At 39.8% G+C, this 23,351-nt stretch overlaps 1 protein-coding gene across 4 annotated transcripts; it reads right to left on the bottom strand.

Moving 5' to 3' along the window:
- Positions 1-964: 964 nt before the first annotated feature.
- ccdc30 (coiled-coil domain containing 30) lies at positions 965-15,804 on the bottom strand. Of its 4 annotated transcripts, XM_082518991.1 has the most exons (29): positions 15,709-15,804; positions 14,788-14,987; positions 13,940-14,122; positions 13,632-13,752; positions 13,248-13,438; positions 12,945-13,025; positions 12,780-12,857; positions 12,015-12,171; positions 11,687-11,758; positions 10,519-10,634; positions 10,302-10,405; positions 10,018-10,210; positions 8,961-9,059; positions 8,628-8,756; positions 8,298-8,435; positions 7,143-7,321; positions 6,632-6,899; positions 6,422-6,526; positions 5,873-6,043; positions 5,197-5,406; positions 4,639-4,796; positions 4,362-4,527; positions 3,748-3,869; positions 3,501-3,642; positions 3,243-3,379; positions 2,814-2,931; positions 2,538-2,602; positions 2,241-2,442; positions 965-1,686 (listed from the first exon to the last, which is right to left on the bottom strand). In XM_082518991.1, the coding sequence occupies exons 2-28, from the start codon at positions 14,800-14,802 to the stop codon at positions 2,247-2,249; spliced, it is 3,714 nt and encodes a 1,237-aa protein (XP_082375117.1). In that variant the 5' UTR covers positions 14,803-14,987; positions 15,709-15,804; the 3' UTR covers positions 965-1,686; positions 2,241-2,246. The 4 variants fall into 4 exon arrangements, with proteins under 4 accessions (XP_082375117.1, XP_082375116.1, XP_082375118.1 ...); XM_082518990.1 differs by having other exon boundaries at positions 965-2,442; XM_082518992.1 differs by having other exon boundaries at positions 965-2,442; positions 12,780-12,854.
- Positions 15,805-23,351: the final 7,547 nt, after the last annotated feature.

The following is a 23,351-nucleotide window of genomic DNA, read 5'->3' as shown; positions in this document are numbered from 1 at the left end:
ACATAAAACCTCCACACATGCATAATACTAAATAGGATTCTGTGCATTTTATTTATATATTTTTTTTTTAAGGGAAAGAGTTTTGAAAAGGACCACACCCACCCTAAACAGTAACTTTAGAACTCTTTCATCCAAACAATAAAAATATAAAATTATTATTTTGTTCTCATTTACAAAACTGAGTTCAAAACATATCATAATTTAAGGATTATGACAGAATTTCTTCTCCAATGATAAAACGACAAACAGCTTTAAATTGATTTGAATGGAAAATTTCCAAGAGACCCTCTTAAAGTTATTTCTATATCTTTATAAATTATAAAAATACTGGCATCTGCCAGTGCTACCCCCTCAGCCTCCTAGTAGACACACCTATTATATTTCAAAATCCTACATCGCCTTGTTCTCAAGTTTTTGCAATCACAAGATTTTCAGAACACTTGACCTCTGACCTTTAAGGGGGAAGATACTGAGATTCAACGATTTTCTAGTAGATACACCTATGGTATCAATTTGATACCATACTTCGCCTTGTTGTCGAGTTACAGCAAAAAAACATAAAGCAAACCACAATAAAAAATCCAAATATGATTGATATGCTTTTTGAGTTTTTTTTCCTGTTTTTGGTTTTTACACTGATACCCACACAGATGAGAAGTGTGAAATGCATAATATGCAGTTATAATAATATTGTTGCTCAACGAGGATTTAAAGCTAATGCATGTCAGGCAACAATTACAGTGAAAACTCTCCTGAGCAACTTTATTAAAAAGCAGATGGTAATAGCAGTAATTTCATTCTAAAATATTTCATATATTTTCATTCATTACAAATACAAAAAAACAACTCCAGAGATGTTAAACTCAATGTTATCAGTGTAAAATTAAAGCAGCTTTGCATCCTTCGCTAAGTCACAACAGTGCACATTGAGATGTAGGGGAAATAAAAAAACAAACAAAAAGCATTGTTTATTTATCAGTCTTTATTTATGAAAATAGCTTTGTTTAAAAATGCATTTGTACAAATACAACAGGAGTGAAAGTTTCTTATTGACTACATCTCATTGTTCCCATGTCGTTTTTGTTATCAGATGTATTCACACTTCGTCATTTCAGGCACGTTGAAGACAAAACCAAAGACACTGTATAACGGTGGATACAAAACCTGTATTTAATACCATGTGCAAATGGCTAAAGTCTTACTGCTGATCGTCTTTGTGACTAAAGCACAAATACCTTAAACAGCGGGTCCTTGGAGAACAGAAAAAAAGTGTAAAAAAAAGAGGAAAAAAATGCCTGGAATTGTGTGACTTTGCAGACTAAAATAAAACTATAAATAGTAAATAAAGCACTGATTGTAGCAAGTACTCATCTCTGAACAGAGTCCAGTATTTACTTTCAGTGTATGGCAATCTCTTATTAAACGAAAAAGTGAGTCCGCCTTGTCTATCTTGAGTCTGTCTTTATGGTTGATATGAAATGAGTACGATTTTTTTACATTTGTAAAAATGCTTATTCTTTTTAAAATGTCTTTGAAACATTCATTACTATCACCTCTGTGCCTTTGGTAGAGACTAGAGGAATCAATGTGGAAGAGAGACTCGGGTATCCCTGATGGTTGGTGTGTGGAGAAAAGTGTCCGGGCACCATCCACCAGCACACGCTCGCACTCACCGGCATCAGAACACTGCCAAGGTTAAATTTAATTGGGGAAAATGCATACCTTTAATATCCCACACTTTCCCCAAATGTAAACACGAGTTAAACATCTTGTAAAGTGCTCAGTTTAAACTAGTACCATTCAAATATTCCTCATGAAGAGACATTCACTGCATTAGCATGAAAAGCACTAATGTGATTTTAAATATTTAGACGGCTTAAGATTTTTTTACAAAATCGATTCACTTCTTCAGCTACCAAGTCAAATCTCCTTTTAGATAATGCCCCTTGAAAATATGTAATAAAAATATCGTATTGACACTAGCACAGGCATTTTTTGTTTTTTTACAAACCCCCCAAATTTTCCCTCGTCCAAAATCTGACTTGATATATACACATGTACCTCCCAGCCAAAGAAGAACCTGCTAACACATCAAACGTAGACACCGTCCTGAGCAGAAATGTAGTGGAAGCTCCCTTTCATTATTACTCTTTTAACAAGGATAATTTGGATTCTATATATAATATATATTCATTACTTCTACACAGATTTTTCCCTGTAGATGAAGACAGACATCGTACCATTTCTTATACCGGGTCACTGCTTTTAGAGCTCTCCTCCGCCCCTTTGGCAGAGGCTAGAGGAATCAATGGGGAAGTGAGATTCAGGTATCCCTGCTCTGAAGGTTGGTGTATGGTGAAAGGTGTCCGGGTGCCATCGTCCACCTTCACCCGACAGATTGCATCCAGGACGCCCAGTTTGTTACCAGAACCTGACGTCAAACTGATGACAAACCACAGATGATATGAAAATTGCCCAAATTACAAATATCAATCAATATTTTAGGTCAGCAAGCTGTTCTCTTAAAGTTGTCTTACCTTAGTGCAGACGTATGTAGGATGCTGTCAGTGAGAGCATCAGTGGGAAGCATTTTTCTGGCATTCTGTTGATCATTTAAAATGTATTAGCAAGCATGCCAACATATTTTTTTTAATACAGTGAGATGAGAAACATTTTTACAGTTTTTTTATTCTTCTTTTATTAAAAAAAAACAAAAAACAAAACACCAGTCATTTAGTGAAATGGCAATCCTGTCATTTTTAATATGAGTATAGAAAAATATTGCAACAACATAAAGATGTATAAAGAGCTACCTCCATGCTGTAGAGTGACTGGACATTCCTCAGAGCACGCTCTAAAGAACTGACTTGATTGGAGAGTTTCAAGGTTTCGTCCTGCAGTTGTTTGTTTTCCACTTCTAAGAGGTTAACCCTTGAACACAATAATGTTCACAGCATTCACTCACAACTTCACAATAATTTTTCCAACATATTCTTCACATCTTTAGTTACAAAAACATTCAGGCTAACAACTAAAAAACATGATTCTGTTGTGTTAAATACTAAATATAAAGCTTTCCAACCATCTCAATATATGTACAAGTAAATGTGATTTCTTAGCACTGCATTATGCAACTAATGAAGTTAACAAATAGTATTTTATACTTCTGGTTGAAATAATTAAAAGAGTAATATTCATACTGTTCTGCATCATGTACATGTGTAAACAGTGACTGAGGATACCTATATTGGACTGTTGAGGCGGTCTTCGTGGCCTTGCTGCCCATCTCCTCGGCCTCAATTATCTTCTGCACCAGTTCTCTCTTCTCCTCCAAAAGCTTCTCATTGACTTCCATCACTAACTGGATCCTCTCTTTGTCCTATCACAATTCAGAAGACAAGAGAAAAATGAATGAAAACAGATTTTGAAGAACACTTTTCTACAGTGCTTCACATCTCTTCAGGAATATTTAGGAGTCAGCATTCTGCTTCATGTGTGACCTTCTGAGAAAGCATGGAAGCAAGCTCGAGATCATTCTCCAGTTTCTGGATGGTGCTGTCTCTCTGTTCGGTTGACTTTAGAAACACCAGCTTAGCCTGACGCAGTTTGGTCTTGTGTTGACTCTGTTTTTCATTGTACTTTCTGGTTGGTGGAGCAGAGGCGATTGAGAGCAAGAAAGGCAAAAGGTTAATGTAACCTAATTACCATTTACTTTATTTTATATTATGGTTGTTAGATGCATCTAACCTGACATGCACGTCGAGTTGGAGGAGAACCTGCTGCAGCTCATCCTGCAGTCCTTTACAATCCTGCTGACTGGCCAACAGCTCCTCCTGCAGCTTTTGACGTGACGCCTGGCTGTCCTTTCCCTACAGAACATATACATTTCAACAGATATTACAAGTGCATAAAATGTACAATCGTGTTAAACACAGTGAAGCGCTGACAGCAAACTTCTTGCAATATGATAGATTTTTTTTGTATATCTGTCAGCAATTAAGCAATCTTAAATAATGTACTTAATAGGTTAAATGTGCCCTGTATAGCAGCTTACTGTCAAAACTGAGTACGCATTCCTCTGAAAAACTTTCTGGTTTGCAGCAAAGGATTGAAATCTTAGCTCGAAAACAGAGGAAGTGACAGAAGATACATACTGCGCAAACAATGTTTGATTTGGGCTGTCAGCAGGGCGCCTTAAAAAACAAACAAACAAGACACTTAATAACACACTCCTTTTAAGGCGTGTAGCAAACTTGGAATGGGTGTATGTTTTGACTGTCACTTTTCAGGGAAAACTTTCAGTTCAATGAGACCTCAAGTGCCACAGCAGATCTTAGGAAGCACGGTACACCATTCCTCACCTCCTCTCTAGCATTGCTAAGCTCAGCCTCCAGGACGGATAGACGGGTGTCCAGCTGCTGGACACGGTGGCTGAGCTCTGCATTTGTCCTGGTCAATGAGGCCTCCTTATGCCTCAAGGAGCGAACCTGTTGCTGCAGCTCTTCCTCACGCTGTTCTAACAGCTTCCTGAGAGGAGACCGGAAGAAGAAGAAGAAAAAAAAAAAAAAGACTATTCAAAGCTCTTAAAAAGCAGGTGAAGAAAAAGGACAGTGTCAGCTGTGCTGCACTTTGTGGAACCTGGTGATGTGCTCTTCCTGCTGCTGGGCTCTCAGAGCTAACAAGGCGTCAGATAGATCCCTGCTTTCCCTCTCCAAGCGGTTGGTCTCGCCTGCACGAGCTTCCTCCACACGCAGCTGGTGCTGGACAGACTTAAGCTGCTGTTGTAGTTCCAGGACCTTCCAAACCACAACAGAACCACAGGTTTTGCTCAAAAACACAAGCTCCTAACTTTACACCCATCAACAAAATATGTCAGGATTTCCTTATGATGTCAAACAAACAAAAAATACTCCACAATGTTCGCAAATAATGTTGACTGCAACCGCTTCTTCATCTTACTCAATGTTCAGAAAAGCATTAACTTCATTTGCTTAGGACCAAAACATGTCATAGACTGGATATTCCATTAAGCGCTCAGTATGGTGTCACTGGTTATTTCACTGATAAGAACAACTACAGCAAGAATAACATAACTGTTGAATAAAACCACTTGGAGCCTTTAATAACAGTTGACACACTGACAAACCAGGCGATCCAGATTTCACACCGGACTAGAGTCTTTACAGTTATGCTAACCTTCTTGTCAGCAGCGATGAGTCGTGCCCTCTCAGCCTGGAGGTCCCCCTGCAGACTAGTAGTGGCATTGCGGTTTGCGGAGCTACGAGCCAGTTCCAGCTCCAATTGCCTGATTTTCTGCTGCTGATGTTCACACTCGGCCGCCTGACCAGTGACTTTCTGCTCCATCTGTACCAGCTTTGTCTGGACCTGCTTCACTTCTGCACTAAGCTGAGAAAACATGTGGGAGGACAGCAGATGTAAAAAAACAAACAAACAAAAAAAAGATGTTGAGTGTTCATTTACATGTTGATTGCAGTTACACATTTGTTCATAAGTTAATATAAGTATCTAGTAGCTCAAGTGAGGGTTGTCCACACAGAAAGTGATCTGCATGTCGCGCATCACCTTGCTGCTGATGGTTGTTTGATAACGAAGATTTCAGGTTATGATCGCCCAAGTAACACTCCTATGTAGTTACCAGTTTCATATGTCAATCTACAGTATTATTTGCTAACACAGTAGTCACTTCATTTGTGGTTATTTTTCCCATCATCACTTTAAAATCATCCAGCGGTCTTTGGCCGTCATGTTGCTGTGAATCGCTTCCTATTTAGACATCTCTTAACAGTGGAATGAAGATGAGGAAGTGCTAAGTAAATTAAGTGATAAACCGAGGGTTTCAGGGAATACTCACCTTGAGTTTTTCCTGATCCAGCAGCGTGTTGTGTCTCTTCAGGTCCAAGTTCTTCTCTTTCTCATAGCGTAACTCTTTCTCTGCTGAGGTAAACAGGCTCTGGGCCCTCTGCAGGTCTTGCTTCATTTGTTTAGCTTCTTCTGTCTTCTGCTTCAGCACCGAATCTTGGGACTAAAGATGGACACTGTTGTCAGTGTTCATGTTTATGCTGATTTAGCAAATGAACAGAGATAGTCAACTTCTGTAATTTTAATGGAACATTAGTGAAAGAAGGCCATCTGAAGCTTCTGTGTTAATGATGAAAATAATTACAACATTATTACTTTTATCATTATTATTACTACAATACAAAAGAGAGGTAGACTGCCATAAAATTCCGGCTTTCTGTCTTTCAGTAAGATTGCTGAAGTTGCTAATTAATAAGAATATTAAGATGTCAGCTGCTTAAAGCATAAAGGCTAATGCAGCTGCTACAGTATGACAATTATAGCAATAAAGAGCCAGTTACATAATAAACCTACAGAATAGATTTTTGTTTTTCATATGTACCTTAATATGTGCCTGGGCTTCATTGACCTGAGCCTCGAGGGCCATTTTGTGCTCAAGACCCTGCTGCCGCTCCTTCTCTAGCTTATTCTGTAGATCACTCAGCTCCTGCCCCAAAGAAGGCAGTGAAAACATTTATATCCATCTTCTATAGTTCTGGCATAAGAAATACCCCATTTACCCTAACCCACCTAAAGAAACCAATCCAGTTACCTGAGCCACGCACTCTTCTCTGCGGTTTTCCACTGGACTGACTCTAGGTTCAAAATGAGCTATGTGCAGTTCAGGCTTCTGGCTGCTGCCAAGCACTTCCTTCGTGGTGGATAGTTGGTCTTGGTGCCACTGAAGCTGCTTAACGAGGCGCTGGATCTCCAGCTCCAATCTCTCCTGTTTGCCCTCTGCTGCTAGCTTCTCCTGAACACTAGAGCTTAGCCTGGCCTGTAGCTCTGCAGTCTGCATCCGCTCAGAAGCCATCTCATCTCTGGGAAATATTCACATATATGCAAAGTAAGTAAGCTACAATGTTCCAGTCTTATCTCATCACTGACTATGAAAAAAGGTACAAGTAACAACTGAGGCAGTGATATCAGTTCTCATCCAACAATGATCCACTTCAATCCACATCTCATAAATACCATACATGTACTATATATTATTTGAATTTCCCAAATATGCAATGAATAAAATATCTTATCTTATTGTAGGACTGGAACTAAAAAACAACCTCAGGCTGTTGTGTGCTGTCTGGAGGCTGCTAAGTTCAGCAGTAAGCCGGTCAGCTTGTTCCTGCAGCTGGCTGACGTGTAGCATGTTTTCCTTCATCTCTTCTTGGGTCTGCTTACTGTCTTTGTAGCACTGCAGCTCTCCCTGGAGTCTGCTATAGGCACGCTCCATCTGGGAGACCTGACAGCCACAGAGTTAAAGACAGTAAGGTGATGAGAAACTCAAGTTGGGGGGTGTAAATGTCAAACTAATGCATGCTATAAATTCATACTGACATATTTATACTGACACGTAATGTACAGCCCTGCACGAAAGTCTTGTAAAATAAGTACATTATTTGGAGAATAGTTAATAAATGTACTTCTAATTTTCAGTGTCAGAAATACCTTATGTTAGTGCTAAGAGTCTGAAGTTTGTTTAATATGCTATAATTTTGTATTACCTAATAATCATGAACCAGTCAATTTGAAGCTGGAAAATCTTTTGTTTCATATGATAACCAGTGGAATTCTAGTCAAGAAATGTTCTCTTTTTAATAGAGTAAATACAAAGAACACAAATATCAGTTTGTTATTTTATCATATGCATAATAGCCTGCATATACAGTGGTTATCATCCTGCAAGGGTGTAAAGAGCTAGTTCATAAAGTCAGATTTGAAAGAGAAGGGTGTCTTTCAGAAATCCCAAAGCCGCTTCAAGTTTCTCTGTTTATGCTTCCAAATTTTCTCCTTCATTTCTTGCCCCCAACGAATGTCCCATATATCCATAATCATAAATAAAACTTGAATAATTAAATAAAGAAATCCCCAGTCTCTCTGTAGTGCTTTTTAAAATTTCTGTCCATTCACCACTTAAACACAGTGAAGACGCCTACAAACTTAACAGCACACTTGCACTTGAGCTTTTTGATTTTATCTGGGATTTATTAGACTCATTGGTAAACTTATTTAATTAATTAGGAGTCAAGATATTTTAGTATTATACACACACCTGTTTTCATATACTCTAAAGCTGTATTGTGTGCAAGGTATTTTTACTTTTTAAACCATTTACACCAAAGGCCTATTTCTGCCAAAATGTTTCTAGTCTATAACCATTTTCCTCTGAAGAAAGACTGTGACCGTTTCATTATGTTTAAAATGAAAAATTAACAAACCTTTTCTTCCAGAAGTGTTTTTTCCACCTTGACTTGAGTGAGACTCTTGATGAGTGTTTTCCCCTGTTGGCATTCTATATGAAGGCTGTTGTTCTCAAGTCTCAGTTTGTTTCGCTCTCGCTCACTTATCTGCAAAGCCTTTGGTGTAAAGAACCAAAGAATAACACCCAAAGAATACACGTGGTAACTGTGTGGCATTTAGTTTGTAACATTGTTAAAAACATTCTGAAAATACAACCATAACTCTTTGCATCAGTCCTAAATTGAATTTCTGTGTACGTGTGGCGTTTCTGTTCTGTATTTCACACAAAGCGAAAGTCTAGTTTTTACCTCTTTCTCTTTCTTCAGGGCAGCCTGTGCAGCACTGAGGTCCAACTCCAGCTGTTTCCTCCAGTCTTTCTCCTCAGTCAGACGAGCCTCAAGCATAGCCAGGCTCTCTTGACCACTGTTCCTTAGGTGCTTCATATATGGTGGGACAAGAACACAGAAACAGACATACTGCATAAAAACAAACAAAAAAGTTATTCATGTCACATCATAACTCGCACCCCCTTTGTACTTTGTAGTGAGCTTTACCTTAGTTACTCATTTAAATTTGTGACCTCCACGGCTACTGCATTCTTACCGCACATTGTTGTGTAATGATTAAAGGGCATTTCTTACCAACTTTAAGTAGGATTCGGTGGTTTTGACCTCTTCTCCATTCTGCAACATTTTCTCTTGGGTTTTCTGCTTCTTTATCTCTGCCTCCAGGTTTGTGATCTGCATAGAAATGTAAGACTATTAGTCATTAGGTAAATCTGTAACTAAACTATAGTAAACTGCCATTAGTAATTAATGACTGTGAAAACAGCTTTCTTTAGAGTTACTGGTGCAGGGGTGTCAAACATAAGGTCTGGAGCCAGAACTGGTGTGGCAAAGACAGACAGACAAATAGACACACACACACACACACACACACACACACACACACACACACAACCCCTTTCAGCTATCTTAGTGAGGACCTTCATTGACATAATGCTTTCCCTAGCCCAGGGGTGGGCAACTTCAGGCCTCGAGGGCCGGTGTCCCTGCAGGTTTTAGATGTGTCCTTGAACCAACACAGCTGATCTAAATTAGCTCCTCAACATGTCCAGAAGTTCTCCAGAGGCCTGGTAACGAACTAATCATGTGATTCAGGTGTGTTGACCCAAGGTGAGATCTAAAACCTGCAGGACACCGGCCCTCGAGGCCTGGAATTGCCCACCCCTGCCCTAGCCCCTTACCCTAAACCTAACCATAACCTAATTGTAACCCTGACACTAAAACCACATTTTGAGCCTCAAAAATGCCTTTAAATGTCTTCAAATTTGTGAGGACCGGGTTGTGTGTCCTCACAAGTGACTGTTGGTTCTCACAAGTATGGTAGAATGCAGATTTCAGTCCTCACAAAGACAGCTAGACAGGAACACACACACACACACACACACACACACACTATTATAGAAGCATATGTTTTTTTTTGTTGGTTTGTTTGTTTGTTTTTTTACAACAGGTCCATGGTTAAAAAAAATTCTGTGAATTAACAAAAAATGTGTTTTATAATTACATGACAGTCTGGACAATGGGCTACCAGAACTTTTTCTGTAATTTTACACATTTGTTTTTACAGGCTGTTTGTGGCCCACAATGTAAAATGAGTTTGATATTTGATATTTGAACCAGTTCTGATAAGTACCCTTCTTCGCAGGCCCTCGAGTTCTCCCTCATGTCGATGCCTCTCCTCTTTGCTAGCATTCTGGGCTTCCCCCAGCAAGGCCTCCAGCTCCTCGTTCCTCTCCTCCAGCTCTTCATGTTCCTTGCGTAGCCTCTGCAGTTGTCGCTGCAGGTCTTTCACCTGCACAAGCCCATCTTCCACAGCCTCTTGACACCTAACCGTCAATAAATTACAATTAAACAGCCAGAGAGAGCAGATTGTGAATACCCATCATAATGTAATTATCCAGGAATTCAAGTTTTTACCGTTTGTGAATGTGGTCTTTTTCTTGAGCTGATAAAGCAGACAGATTGTTTTGTTGGTCACTGCAAACACTTTTATCTTTTCTATCTTCTTTGGCTGCATCATTCTTTGCCAAGTGAAAAAAAAAAATACAACACCAGTCAGTGCCAAGCTTCTATCATAACTTATTTTATTCATTTTGTTATAATAAATTAATAGGTATGTTCTGTAAATACTAACCTGGTCAAGGAGATTTTTCTTCTCCGACTCCAAAATACGCACTCTGTCCCTCAGAGCTCTGTTCTCAGCATCTAGTTTGTCATTTTGCTCTTTAGCCTGCTGCAACTTCATCACATCTGTGGAGTGAAAAATGTATTAATGTGAGATTAAAATGCCGGTGATCAGCAAATGTGATCATCCCTATAAAAGCAGAAGGTTTTGGCAGTTTGCAGTATAGCCATAGTAATAGTGGTTTACATATTTGTCTAACAAGTCATAGATGCCCAGTTTGATCTAAGGAGAGGATACAAATCCCCTGAGGGTTGCATGAGGAGCGGTATAAAAATCTGCCAAATCAAATATGCAGAGGCACAGATTGTGGAAACCTCTTGAGACAAGGAAGCAGCAAGAGTAGCTGTTTTTTCTGCTCTGGAGCAGGTATGTGTTAAAACAATGCCAGTCATTCACCCCGAGGTCTGACCATGCAATGTTCTGAGAAATTCAAAAGAACCCAAGAGCTACAACTCAGACTCTACAGGCCTCATTTAGCATTTTAAATGTTAAAGTTCATGACAGCACAGTTAAAAAATGGCTGAACATGATATGGTGATTTAGAAGGACTGCCAAGAGAAAGTCTCTTCTATCTAAAAAAGAAAAGGGCACGGCTTAGGTTTGCAAACAGCGCAAAACTTCTGAAAAAACTGCCCAGATGAGACTAAAGTAAAGATGCCTGGCCATAATGCATGGCACCCCGTTTGGTGAAAAGCAACACAGCAGACCAGCACAAACACCTCATAGCAACTGTCAAGCATAGTGGTGTACGAATTATGTTGCAGTCACTGAACTGAATATCAGGCAAAGGGGAAATATTTGTAACATTTATATAATGATTTTTTTTTTACTCCAGTGTTGTAGAATTACAAGTAGCTTCTCTCTAACAGTGACTAAAGTCTTAAAATGTATTAAATCTAAAAGAATAAAAAATAAACAATTTACTAGATGAGTAAAGTTTTTACATTATCCTTATTTTTCCTATGAATACAGATTAAATACAAGCAAAACTAAACAAGCACAGTTTATACTGAGATACAAAATATCTACATAGTGATTTTTTTGTCCACCTAAATTTAAAAATAGTTTAAAAAAAAAAAAAAAAAACATCTGAAAAGTTTCCATCAATCTGTCTCACCAGAGTGTTTAAGATTTTCCACTTCCTTCCTCAGGTTCTCTACTTCTTGGACGGTTCCCTGAAGCTCAGATCCTGAGATTAAAAGCACATTTTTAATTCTGTGGACCACAAATATGCTTGGTGCCAATTTGTGTCTATTCATATTAACATTCAGTAAAGTCAAAGATGAGGTATGTTACCAAAATCTATGGTTATAAATAACAGGTAACTGACATTTCATTAGGGGAAGACATCAAAGCTACTGTTATGCTGACTTTAAACACTGGAAAGGTTAATAGGATGTGTGTGCAGGGCAGAAATTTAGGACCATACTGTAACTGCAACATACCGCTTGGGTCTGGGTTGTTGTTTTTGGCAGCATCCAGTTCATTAGTGAGTCTGCGGATATCCTGATGAGCCATCGCCAGCCTCCGGGATGCTTCTTCTAAGTCCCGTTCCAGTCGCTGACGCTCATTTCGCTCTTGGGAAATCTCCTCACTGTGGGCCTGATGTACAGGAAATAAGGGATTAACAACTGGAGTAGGAGAAAGGGGAGGAAAGAAAAATGGTAGGAATGGTAGACTGGAGATGCATGGACCCAACATGCAATTGTTAGAGACATGCATTTTCAGACTGCGAGTAATCATCTCTGCAGGCCTGGAACAAAGCAGGGGAAATTAAGTATATATTTATATCCCAGCATTCACCTGCACAGAGAGACCAGGAAGACCAAAAGTGCACATGCTGTTACCTGTGTTATGCCATCACTGCCCTATGATAAATTATGTTCTTTAAATCAGTTTTTTTTTGTGACAGCCACAGTAGACAGGAAATTGTTGAGGTGAGAGGAGGGTATGACATGCAGCAAAGGTCCACGCAGACAGTCAAATGTTTTGTAACCATTAAGAACCAGGGACACCCTTAAAAAATGCATTTATAGATGTATTAGTGAAATGCTCTGCAGCACAGCAGTCATGCAGATAACAAGGTATATTATTAATGTGGAAAACATTTCAAAAAGCAGTGGCCCTCTGAAACAAGCCGGTGAAGTTTGGCTCTTTATCATGATACCACTGTTAAATTACTTAGCATAAGCTATAAAGTGGAGACCTACAGGGTTAATACTGTGCTTGCTCTGACCAGACCTGCGAAGGCCAAACAGCTTCTTCCACGGACTCTGGGATGAGCACTGCTGAGAGGAAAAACCACTGTATACACACTCACAACAAACACTATTCGGACATGGATCTCAGCCAGGGCAAAATGAACGCCACTTCACCTTCACTGCGTTATTGAAGGTCTTCTGGAGATCCTCCTTTTGCTGTCTCAGGTCATCCCCCCTCATATGGCAAATAAACTCCTGTCCAAATGTCACAAAGAGACAAGGCCTTACTTAGCATTTTACATACACATACAGTCTTTGCACGTGTTAGCTTTAACCATTGCTTTTCACTACAAGCATGAAGCCTTTGGGCATACTATTTTACTCTATTAGCTCTCAAAACATTTCAAAATTACGTTGGTCCCACGAGATAACTGACATCCAAATAAAGCCTTTGATTTACGTAGGTCAGCTCTTTACCTGGTGGTCAACTTCCTTCAAGTTAACACTGAGACTCTGACTTTCCAGTCTCCTCTCAGTAGCCTCCAACCTTTCCAGCAGTGTGGCCCTCTCCACCAGTAAATAGGCCACTATCTCACTGGGGCTGGTCAAGCCCATCTCCACCAGGTCCTCCTGAGCCAGCATCTCTGCCAACTCCTTGCTCTGACTCTCTAGAAGAAAGGAGGGTTTTCTTCTGGTCAGCAGTTTGTCATGTACAATTATAAAAACCCCCCACATACGAACAAATGATGCTCTACAGCAACATAGTAATTACAAAGTACATTTCCACTGGTAAGCAAAGCTAGGGTATAGCCCAAAGGAAAAAATGCCCAACACATTGTACTACAGTTGTGAAAAATTCACCCAGCTGGTGTTGAATCTGGTGAAGTTCATGCTGCAGCTGTTCATTGTGTCTTTCATATTCTGCAGCCAGGCCCTCTCGCTCTTCTAACAGCCCACGAATATGTGCAACATAGCTCTCCAGCTGATAGACAAAAATAATTGCAGTGTAATTTAGCTGTGACACTGATGTGTCCCGCACATGTTCATGATTGTACTTCATGTGAAAAGTGACACGTTCTTTTTAGACTTTTTTTGGGCGTTTCATTACACATCATTGGCTCACTCTATGATGAAAGTTGGTCAAATAAAACAACAAAGGAGAGTCTCACCTCCTTCATCTCATTGGCTTGCTGCACACGTAGGGTCTGCACCTCTTGGGTAGCTGCATGAAGCTTCGCCTCACTGTTGAGAAGCTGCTGCCAAAGGTGGCACTGCTTCTCTTCTCCACTGGCCCCTGGCGATAAGCCATCCTCCTGGAGCCGCCTAGAAATCTTGTCCAGCTCCGTCAACACCTGAAGGTCCGGAGAAGGTCCAGTTATCATATTTTTTAATGCAATGTTTACCTGCAGCTTTTAAGAATTTATACATGTACACTCCTTCCAGTCATCTTGCCGTTGCATATGCAGCTTTGGGTATTATAATTCTTTGTTTGCTAATGTTTATTCAACTCCAGTGTTATTTAAGTAAGAGTGAAAAGGTTTTACATTTTGAGTATTTTTCTATACAGTTTTCCTGCTAGCTAACTACAAGACTAAGCATAATGAACAATGGTATATCTTTTTGCAGTGGCACACGGTTCAATGATGTGACATTGAACACATGTTGCAGAATTCAACACTGTACGTTGTAGGGCTGGTAACTGGAGCCAGCGGTCATGCAAACTGCATACTACTCTGGGAGCTGTCACGGCTCCAACAACATCTTGCATATTGTCACAGGTTGGGTATCAGGTCTCATGTACTTGTTGTAGTCAAACATTGCACCACCTGGTCTATGCTATCGCGGACTAAATGGTTAAAAGATCAGAAATTTGGTGATTGTGCGTGCAAGATTTATTCGCCACCAAAACCAGTTTAGGTACAGTGTTTTCATAGTTGAAGAAAAGTTACATTGGCCAGCACATAGGAGCATAGCAGATAGGTCTAGTGTATCTCAAAAGTAGCCAATGCTGTGTTACCTCTTTATTATCCATCGTTACAAATTAAGTTTGGCACAGCAGCGTCTGTAAGGGATGAATTTTATCTCCATCAGTCGAAGTACTGATCCCACACAACATTTCTGCTAACTCAGGCTCCAACGATGCGCCAGAGATCAGCAGATCCTCAAACTTCAGCACTCACATTGCTGGAGTAATCCATCCAGTATCTCATGTCCGCTCTGTGAAAGACGCGATTCTTTAGAACAGTGCTGCCAGGTAGGACAGGCAGTCATAAGCTTAGAGATTATCTACCTACTACAGGCACATGCATTTTAACAGCTGACACACATTGCATCACCCGAGGCTATGCAAAACTCCAAACTGGTGAGCTATTTTATCTGCTGTTTCCTTAAATGGTAAGGATAACACATCTAGCCCTAAGCTTCCTCTCCAACATTTAGGAAGATTTCATGGAGCAGGGAGATCTATGAAAATTCCCTGCAATAAAAACAATGCAAGTGTCTTCCCAATAATAGACAAGGATCATTTAATTTTGTTAAAAAAAACATATTTTTTTTCCCGGCTAACCTTTCTTTCCAAAATGTCTGACGACGAGGAGCAAACGGGGATTTTTATATTTCTTTTGGCAAGATCTCCAGTCAGAGATATGTAACAATCACAGATGTGTTAACCAAGACAAGCTGTTTTAGTAAGATATTACACAACGAAAACAGACAGATGTGACTTCCCACGATGCTAGTTAGCAAAGTTCTTTCCAAACTTACCAAGGCATACTTCACATTGAGCTAACGCTAGCTCGCTAACGGTAGCCATAGCTTTTACCACTGGCCGCTTGGCAGCAAAAGATAGACTCTGTGATATCTTAAGACTCCTACTTAACCCTAACTTCTCCGAGGCGGTAAAGCTGAGCACATAATGCAAAGTTAAAGTTCTACGAACCTTTTAGAGTAAATACGGACGGCTGTGGACAGGCTTGGCAGTGTAAATTGGCTTCTACCAGCACCTAGGCAACGGACCGTACCATTAAAAGGATGCAGAGGGGACAATCGATCACGAAACGTCACCACCAACACAACACTTAGGCTTTTAGAAGATTAGCTATTAGGGATCTTGCTGATCTAGAATGAAAAGAGAATGACGTTTATCGTCATTATACGGCCGTACAGATTGACTTTGTACTTGGCAATCTGGCAAGTCAATAACCATGAATACAGAAGAATCCCACTCTTTCCAGCTATATTAGTTCATAGCGTCTTTAAGGATTTCTCATTTCTCAGGTCATACTCGAAAACTGTAGAGGGCGACAAATGTTTGACAACTCGAAGACTCCTTATCGAACAACTTCATTGCTTGAGACTAGGGTTAAAGTATTTGCACATCAAAAATTACTCTAGTAGTATGTCCATCCACATTTTCTTTGACGCACATTTCAGAGTTTTCTGCAGTGTTATAAATGATATGACTTGATATCATGATTACTTAATAAACTTTATACAGTAGTTCAAGTAGATCATCCAAAAGAACTAAGAAACATGTCAAATAGGAACACTGAAACATGTTCTCCACCTGCTGGTGAAAAGAAGCAGCTGCATGAACCCGGTGCAGCTGTGTCCAAATCCAGCCATTTGCAAAATTTCAATCCTGCCCACATATCACTACAGGTTCTTAATCAATTTTGGCCTGTCAAAATGTGGTATGCACAGTGATGTGCACCCCAAAGCTCACCTTCACAGCACCTTTAAGCTAACAAGCATAACTGACAGAAGGCTACAAAATGAAAGCTCAAGTTCAAGGTTCAAGGTTCTTTATTTGTCACATGCATAGTTATACAAGTATAACACACAGTGAAATGTGTATATATATATATATATATATATATATATATATATATATATATATATATATATATATATATACACACACACTGGGTGAATGTGCAGTAGTAGCAGCAAGCAGGTGAATTCTGTACATTAATATGAATAGATATCTGACTATTTTACAGGATAGACAATATAAACATATTTAAAATTAAAGGAATTGAAATGTACATTGTGCCTTGGTTTAGAGTTAAACACAGACAAGTTCAGCTGAAGTGGGAGACTTGTTATCATGCAACTTTAAAGACTGCAAAGAAAGGTCTGTGTATTCATTTGGAGGTCAATATATGTAATGCAAGGAAGAAAAAAAAATAAAGATTTATTACTTTACCTTTAGATCAGGACGTGTTTTGTTATATTTAATATCTCATTCTACCAGTGGCTCCCAAATCAAGCTTGTTAAAACAGGTTGCTGTGAGGTGGCTGTATGATAGCCTTCTTGCTGAATATATGATATGCTAATTTTGCTTGACTAAATGGTATAAAGCCTAAGAAGTTCTTTTGATGACTGTTTGGCTGAGGGTTGTGTGTGAGCCACACTGTACATGCAAAAGCTACATGAGACATATATTTTTGATGAAATTAAACTATATAAGACAACCCCTTCATTTTATTTATTTATTTATTTATTTTCCAGAATGGCCTTTAGTGAATTCGATCCAATACAGAAATGTGTGCTCATGGTTGGCTGTCAGATAGGCAGATGTGTTATTCAGACTATACACCAAAACATTGTGCATCAGAAAAAAACCCAAAAAACATTTGGTGCAGTTCTCCAAAACAGTCTGAGTTTCTCATGTGGCCCTTTGGGAAAATTAAATGGGCAATATTCAGACTATTTTACCCAGCCGTACATACACTGAACAAAAATATAAACGCAACACTTTTGTTTTTGCTCCCATTCCCCATGGGATGGACGTAGAGACCTAAAATTCATTCCAGATACACAATATAACCATCCCTCCCAAACAGTGGTCACAAATCAGTCCAAATGTGTGGTAGTGGGCACATCTGCTATATTGAGATAATCCATCCCACCTCACAGGTGTGCCACATCAGGATGCTGATCTGACATCATGAGTAGTGCACAGGTGTACATCAGACTGCCCACAACAAAAGGCCACCCTGGAATGTGCAGTTTTGTCTCACAGCAAAATGCCACAGATGCCACAAGCAATGAGGGAGCGTGCAATTGGCATGCTGACAGCAGGAATGTCAACCAGATCTGTCGCCCGTGCATTGAATGTTCATTTCTCAACCATAAGCCGTCTCCACAGGCGTTTCAGAGAATATGGCAGCACATCCAACCGGCCTCACAACCGCAGACCTCGTGTAACCACACCAGCCCAGGACCTCCACATCCAGCAGGTTCACCGCCAAGATCGTCTGAGACCAGCCACCCAGACAGCTGCTGGAACAATTGGTTTGCACAACCAAACAATTTCTGCACAAACTGTCAGAAACCGTCTCAGGGACGCTCAACTGCATGCCCGTCGTCCTCATCGGGGTCTTGACCTGACTCCAGCTCGTCGCCGTAACAGACTTGTGTGGGCAAATGCTCACATTCGATGACGTCTGGCACGTTGGAGAGGTGTGCGCTTCACGGATGAATCATGGTTCACATTGTTCAGGGCAGATGGCAGCTGAGAATGTCCCAGTTCTTGCATGGCCAGCATACTCACCGGACATGTCACCCATTGAGCATGTTCGGGATGTGCTTGACCGGCGTATACGACAGCGTGTACCAGTTCCCACGAATATCCAACAACCTCGCACAGCCATTGACGTGGAGTGGACCAACATTCCACAGGCCACAATTGACAATCTGATAGACTCCATGCGACGATGTGTTGCACTGCATGAGGCAAATGGTGGTCACACCAGATACTGACCGGTTCTGGGTCCCCAGACCCCCAATAGAACAAAAAACTGTAAACTTCCAGGGTGGCCTTTTGTTGTGGGCAGTCTGAGGTACACCTGTGCACTACTCATGATGTCAGATCAGCATCCTGATGTGGCACACCTGTGAGGTGGGATGGATTATCTCAATATAGCAGATGTGCCCACTACCACACATTTGGACTGATTTGTGACCACTGTTTGGGAGGGATGGTTATATTGTGTATCTGGAATGAATTTTAGGTCTCTACGTCCATCCCATGGGGAATGGGAGCAAAAACAAAAGTGTTGCGTTTATATTTTTGTTCAGTGTATAATACAATCTCTACTCTTCTTGTTCGCGCTCACCTATGCTGATGTGGACTAAATGTAATGAAGAGGGAAAAGGAGAAGAAAGAGAGAGGTCCTTTTCCATCTGCTGGAGAGGAGCTAAAATAAAAGGTAGCCAAGGAGTACAAAACACATGAGCAGCAGTAATTTATTTACAATAAAACAGGCCCAGGGAATTTAAAAAGCAATAAAAGACAAACAAGAAGCCCCACTTATATATTATATGCACAGGTGTAACAGTCTTGAAACAGATGCTCTAGCACCAACCATCACAGAAATCACACTTTTCACTGGTTCTGTCTCACTGGGAAAGGCCTTCTACAGGGTTCCAACACTGGTTCCACAGACAATTCCAGTCCCATCTTCTTAGTATCCTTCTGACCTATCCATCCTGTTGCTGCTGATGCTCCGCTGTGGCTTGCACTCCTTCTGTACAAGCTCCTTGACTGTCCTCACCTCTTATCTTTATGCAGAGTGAGCAGGTGTGGATAATTTCTTTGAATAGTCACTGGTAGGTACATGTAACAACCTCAAAATAAATGCAAAAAATATACAAACATGCATAAAACTATATTATAAAACCAAACCAACAAAGCACACAGTATAAAAACATGAAAACTACTTCCACCCTGTAACACAAAGATACTGATTTAGTACCTGACAATCTGGCAAGTCAGAAAGAATGAATACATAAAAAACCCTGTCAGTGTCATGCTTTATTTACTGTTCTCAGGTCATAGTTTTCTTTGTTTCTCATTAGTCCATAAACACTAGAAGGCAACAAATTGACTGGATTTCTTTCATTCATCCTAAAATGTGAACTACAATAACAAAAAAGTGTTGGTGACTGTATTTGTTCTGAGGACATTTTTATTTCTGATCATCAGTTTTTTTTTTCACTTGTCCTTTGTTGTGTCTCTGTCTCCTGTTTGCTACATGGTTCGCTCTTCTTCTACCAGAGGTGTGGACTCGAGTCACATGACTTGGACTCGAGTCAGACTCGAGTCATTAATTTTATGACTTTAGACTTGACTTGAAAAAATGTTCTAAGACTTGTGACTTGACTTGGACTTTTACACCAATGACTTGGGACTTGAATTGGACTTGAACCGGTTTACTTGAAAAGACTTGATATTTTACCCCAAATATAAAATTTAACATGCATATTATATAGAGATTGAAAATGTGACGTCATTCACGGGTAGAACCGCAAAGGATTCTGGGAACTCGTGGCAAGCGGTACTAGCGCACGCAGGCTTTCAATTGAAATCAGTCACACAGCGATAAAAAGAAACACAAAAATGTCAAGAAGCTGTTGTATTATTAACTGCAATAGCCGGTCGCATGACAGCCACGGGAAGCCGACGGGTAAAGAGATCGGTTGTTATCGGATTATGTCGTTGAAGAGAAATTGTTCGAGCCATGTTTCCGAAGTAACAAAGAGGCGACTGGATTGCAGCCATTCAAAGATCAAATATAACGTCCCAGAACACTCCAGCTCACAGGTTAGTCTGCTCCAAGCATTTACACGAAGGTCAGTGTCTTTTAGTAGTTAATACGTCATTTTTCTTAACATAATTGGTGATATAGGTTACAAGCAAGTCTGGCGCTGAACAGAAATGGTCGCGCTATGCTCCTTTATTTATTGTGCATAAATAGTGAATTGTCCTGACACAATATTGCGTTTCGCTTATGTTATTATGGTACATTGACAAAAACATATACGTTTATTCACAGGATAAAACAGGTTTTTTTGTATCACTAATTGCCCAGTACGATTACAGCATACAGTATTGTTGTCACTGCTACATTTCTGTGATGAACCAGAAATTATTTCCACTACTAATTAATTACCGTTGAGCTCAAAGGTTATATTAATAAACGGTTAAGGAATGTGTATTTATGACGACGATTTGTGAGATTGGTAAACTTATGATACGTACGATGGTCTTTCGTTCTACACGGTGCATTTCAAGGTCCTGTACCCATCCGGCGGTAAACTGTACCTGGACTTGTTGCAGTGACCGGAAGTTACTAAACTTCATGAGTGTATGCACTCACTCCAAGAACCGTATGATTATTAATATGCATATAAATAAAGAAGCTATTTTGTGCAAAGATGTCAACTGTAAGAATGCTGTGCATAAACATTTACTCTGCTCCATGTATGATGATATAGTGACTGCTCTGTATAAAAGTGGCACACTGCTTGATAAACAATATAAGCATAAGAAACCTAACATCAGACCTGGCTGGAAAGAACATGTATCCATGTACCATGATGAAGCTCGCATAGCTTATAAATGTTGGGCCATGGCTGGAAGACCTAAACAAGGCCCAGAATTTGAACAGAAAAAATGTGCGAATGCCAGATATAAGTACGCTGTTCGCTTTATAACTAAAAATGAGCAAATGCTGAGAGCAGATTCTTTGGCCAGGAAAATGCTGTGTAATAATACGGCAGATTTTTGGAAAGAGGTGAAAGCTCTTAATAACTGTAAACCATCTCTACCATCAACTGTTGAAGGTGTTTCTGGGGCAGATAACATTGCAGCATTATGGAGACAGCATTACAGTGCGTTGTTTAACTGTATAAAAAGTGAACCATATGAGGACAATCTTGACATGAGTAATGACACAATAAGTGTAAGGACACATGAAGTATATGAAGCCATTCATAGGTTATCTGATAATAAATCCTCTGGTTTGGATCACATCACTGCAGAACATTTAAAACATGCTAGTGTAAGGCTAGCTCCTCTTCTAGCACTCTGTTTCACTGGGTTTATGATTCATGGCATATTACCAGACTCAATGCTGTGTATTTTACTGGTACCAGTTATGAAGGACAAAGCTGCAAAAGTGAGCTGCTTGGATAATTACAGGCCGATTGCACTAGCCAGTATTTTATCTGAGGTGTTAGAAAGAATCTTGTTTGACAGAGTTAGTGTGTTCATCTCTTCTCTGGATAATCAGTTTGGCTTCAAAGCACGGCACTGACATGTGCATATATGCACTCAAGGAAATAGTCAGTTTGTACAGGGCTAAAAATTCATCTGTCCTCATGTCTTTCATTGATGCCTCTAAGGCTTTTGATCGAGTGAACCACAGAAAACTTTTTGATAAAATGAAGAGATGGGGAGTTCCTCAGTACATCGTGAGGATTCTCTCTTACTGGTACGCTCATCAGAACATGCAGGTTAAATGGGGAAGCAGTATTTCTGCCCCCTTTGGTGTCAGCAATGGTGTCAGACAGGGTGGGATTTTGTCTCCAATTTTATTTAATTTGTATGTTGATGATTTGTCCATACAACTGAGAGCCTGTAACACTGGGTGTATATTAGGTAAAGCACTGATAAATCATCTTATGTATGCAGATGACCTGGTTGTTTTTAGTCCAAGCAGTGCTGGGTTACAGGATCTTCTTAATGTCTGTACTGAATATGGTGTGCAATATGACATTGAGTACAATGCTGCTAAAAGTGCTGTTTTGATATGTAGAACCAAGCAGGATAAACAGCTAAATTTCCCTTTGTTTAAATTGGCACAAAAAACTCTTGAAGTTCATAAAAAGGTGAAATACCTCGGTCACTTTATTACTGAGCAAATGAATGATGATGATGACATATACAGACAACGGTGTAAGCTCTATGTGCAGGCAAATACTATTGCACGCAAATTCAGCTTTTGTTCACTTCCAGTTAAAGTGGCTTTGTTTAAAGCGTATTGCACACCGCTATATACTGCCCCCTTGTGGTCATCCTACAAACAATGTAGCATGCAGAAGCTGCATGTTGCATATAATGATGCGATGAGAATCCTTTGCAGGATACCTAGAAGTGGTAGTGCCAGCCAGATGTTTGTAGCTGTGGGTGTTTGGACTTTTAAAGCACTTTTAAGGAAGCTAATGTTCAATTTTAGAGAACGACTGGATGGTTCGAGTAACAGTATAATTTTAGCACTCACAGATCCGACAGTGAGTGGTTCCCGTTACTCATCCAGTCTCAGAAAGCACTGGTTAAAGTGTTTGTGTATTTATTGATTTATTTTAAGTAACTGTGTTTTATGTATATTATGGTTTTATGTTTTTACAAATGTTTTAGATACTTATTTATATACATATATATATTTAATGGTGTATACCTTGTGTTGGGGGGGGGGGAGTGTTGTGTGTGTGTGTTTTGTTTTTTTTTTGTCTTGTTTTTATGGACATGAAGTCTGCCAATTAAGATTGAATTGAATTATAAAGATCCATTAGAGTGTTCATCATATCGTCCTATATCACTCTTAAATGTAGATTTAAAAATACTGTCAAAAACACTTGCTCTCAGGCTAGAGCAACATCTACCATTGTTAATTTCTCCAGATCAGACAGGTTTCGTGAAGGGTAGGCATGGTTTTTTCAACCTGCGCAGGTTTTTGAACATATTACACACCAAGTCAACTACAACCCCTGAAATTGCCTTATTACTCGAT

Source organism: Aulonocara stuartgranti (assembly GCF_965226115.1).
Source record: "Aulonocara stuartgranti genome assembly, chromosome: 20".
Classification (NCBI taxonomy): Eukaryota; Metazoa; Chordata; class Actinopteri; order Cichliformes; family Cichlidae; genus Aulonocara; species Aulonocara stuartgranti.
Note: the sequence above shows the minus strand (reverse complement) of the source record. Positions and strands in the feature narration are given on the sequence as shown.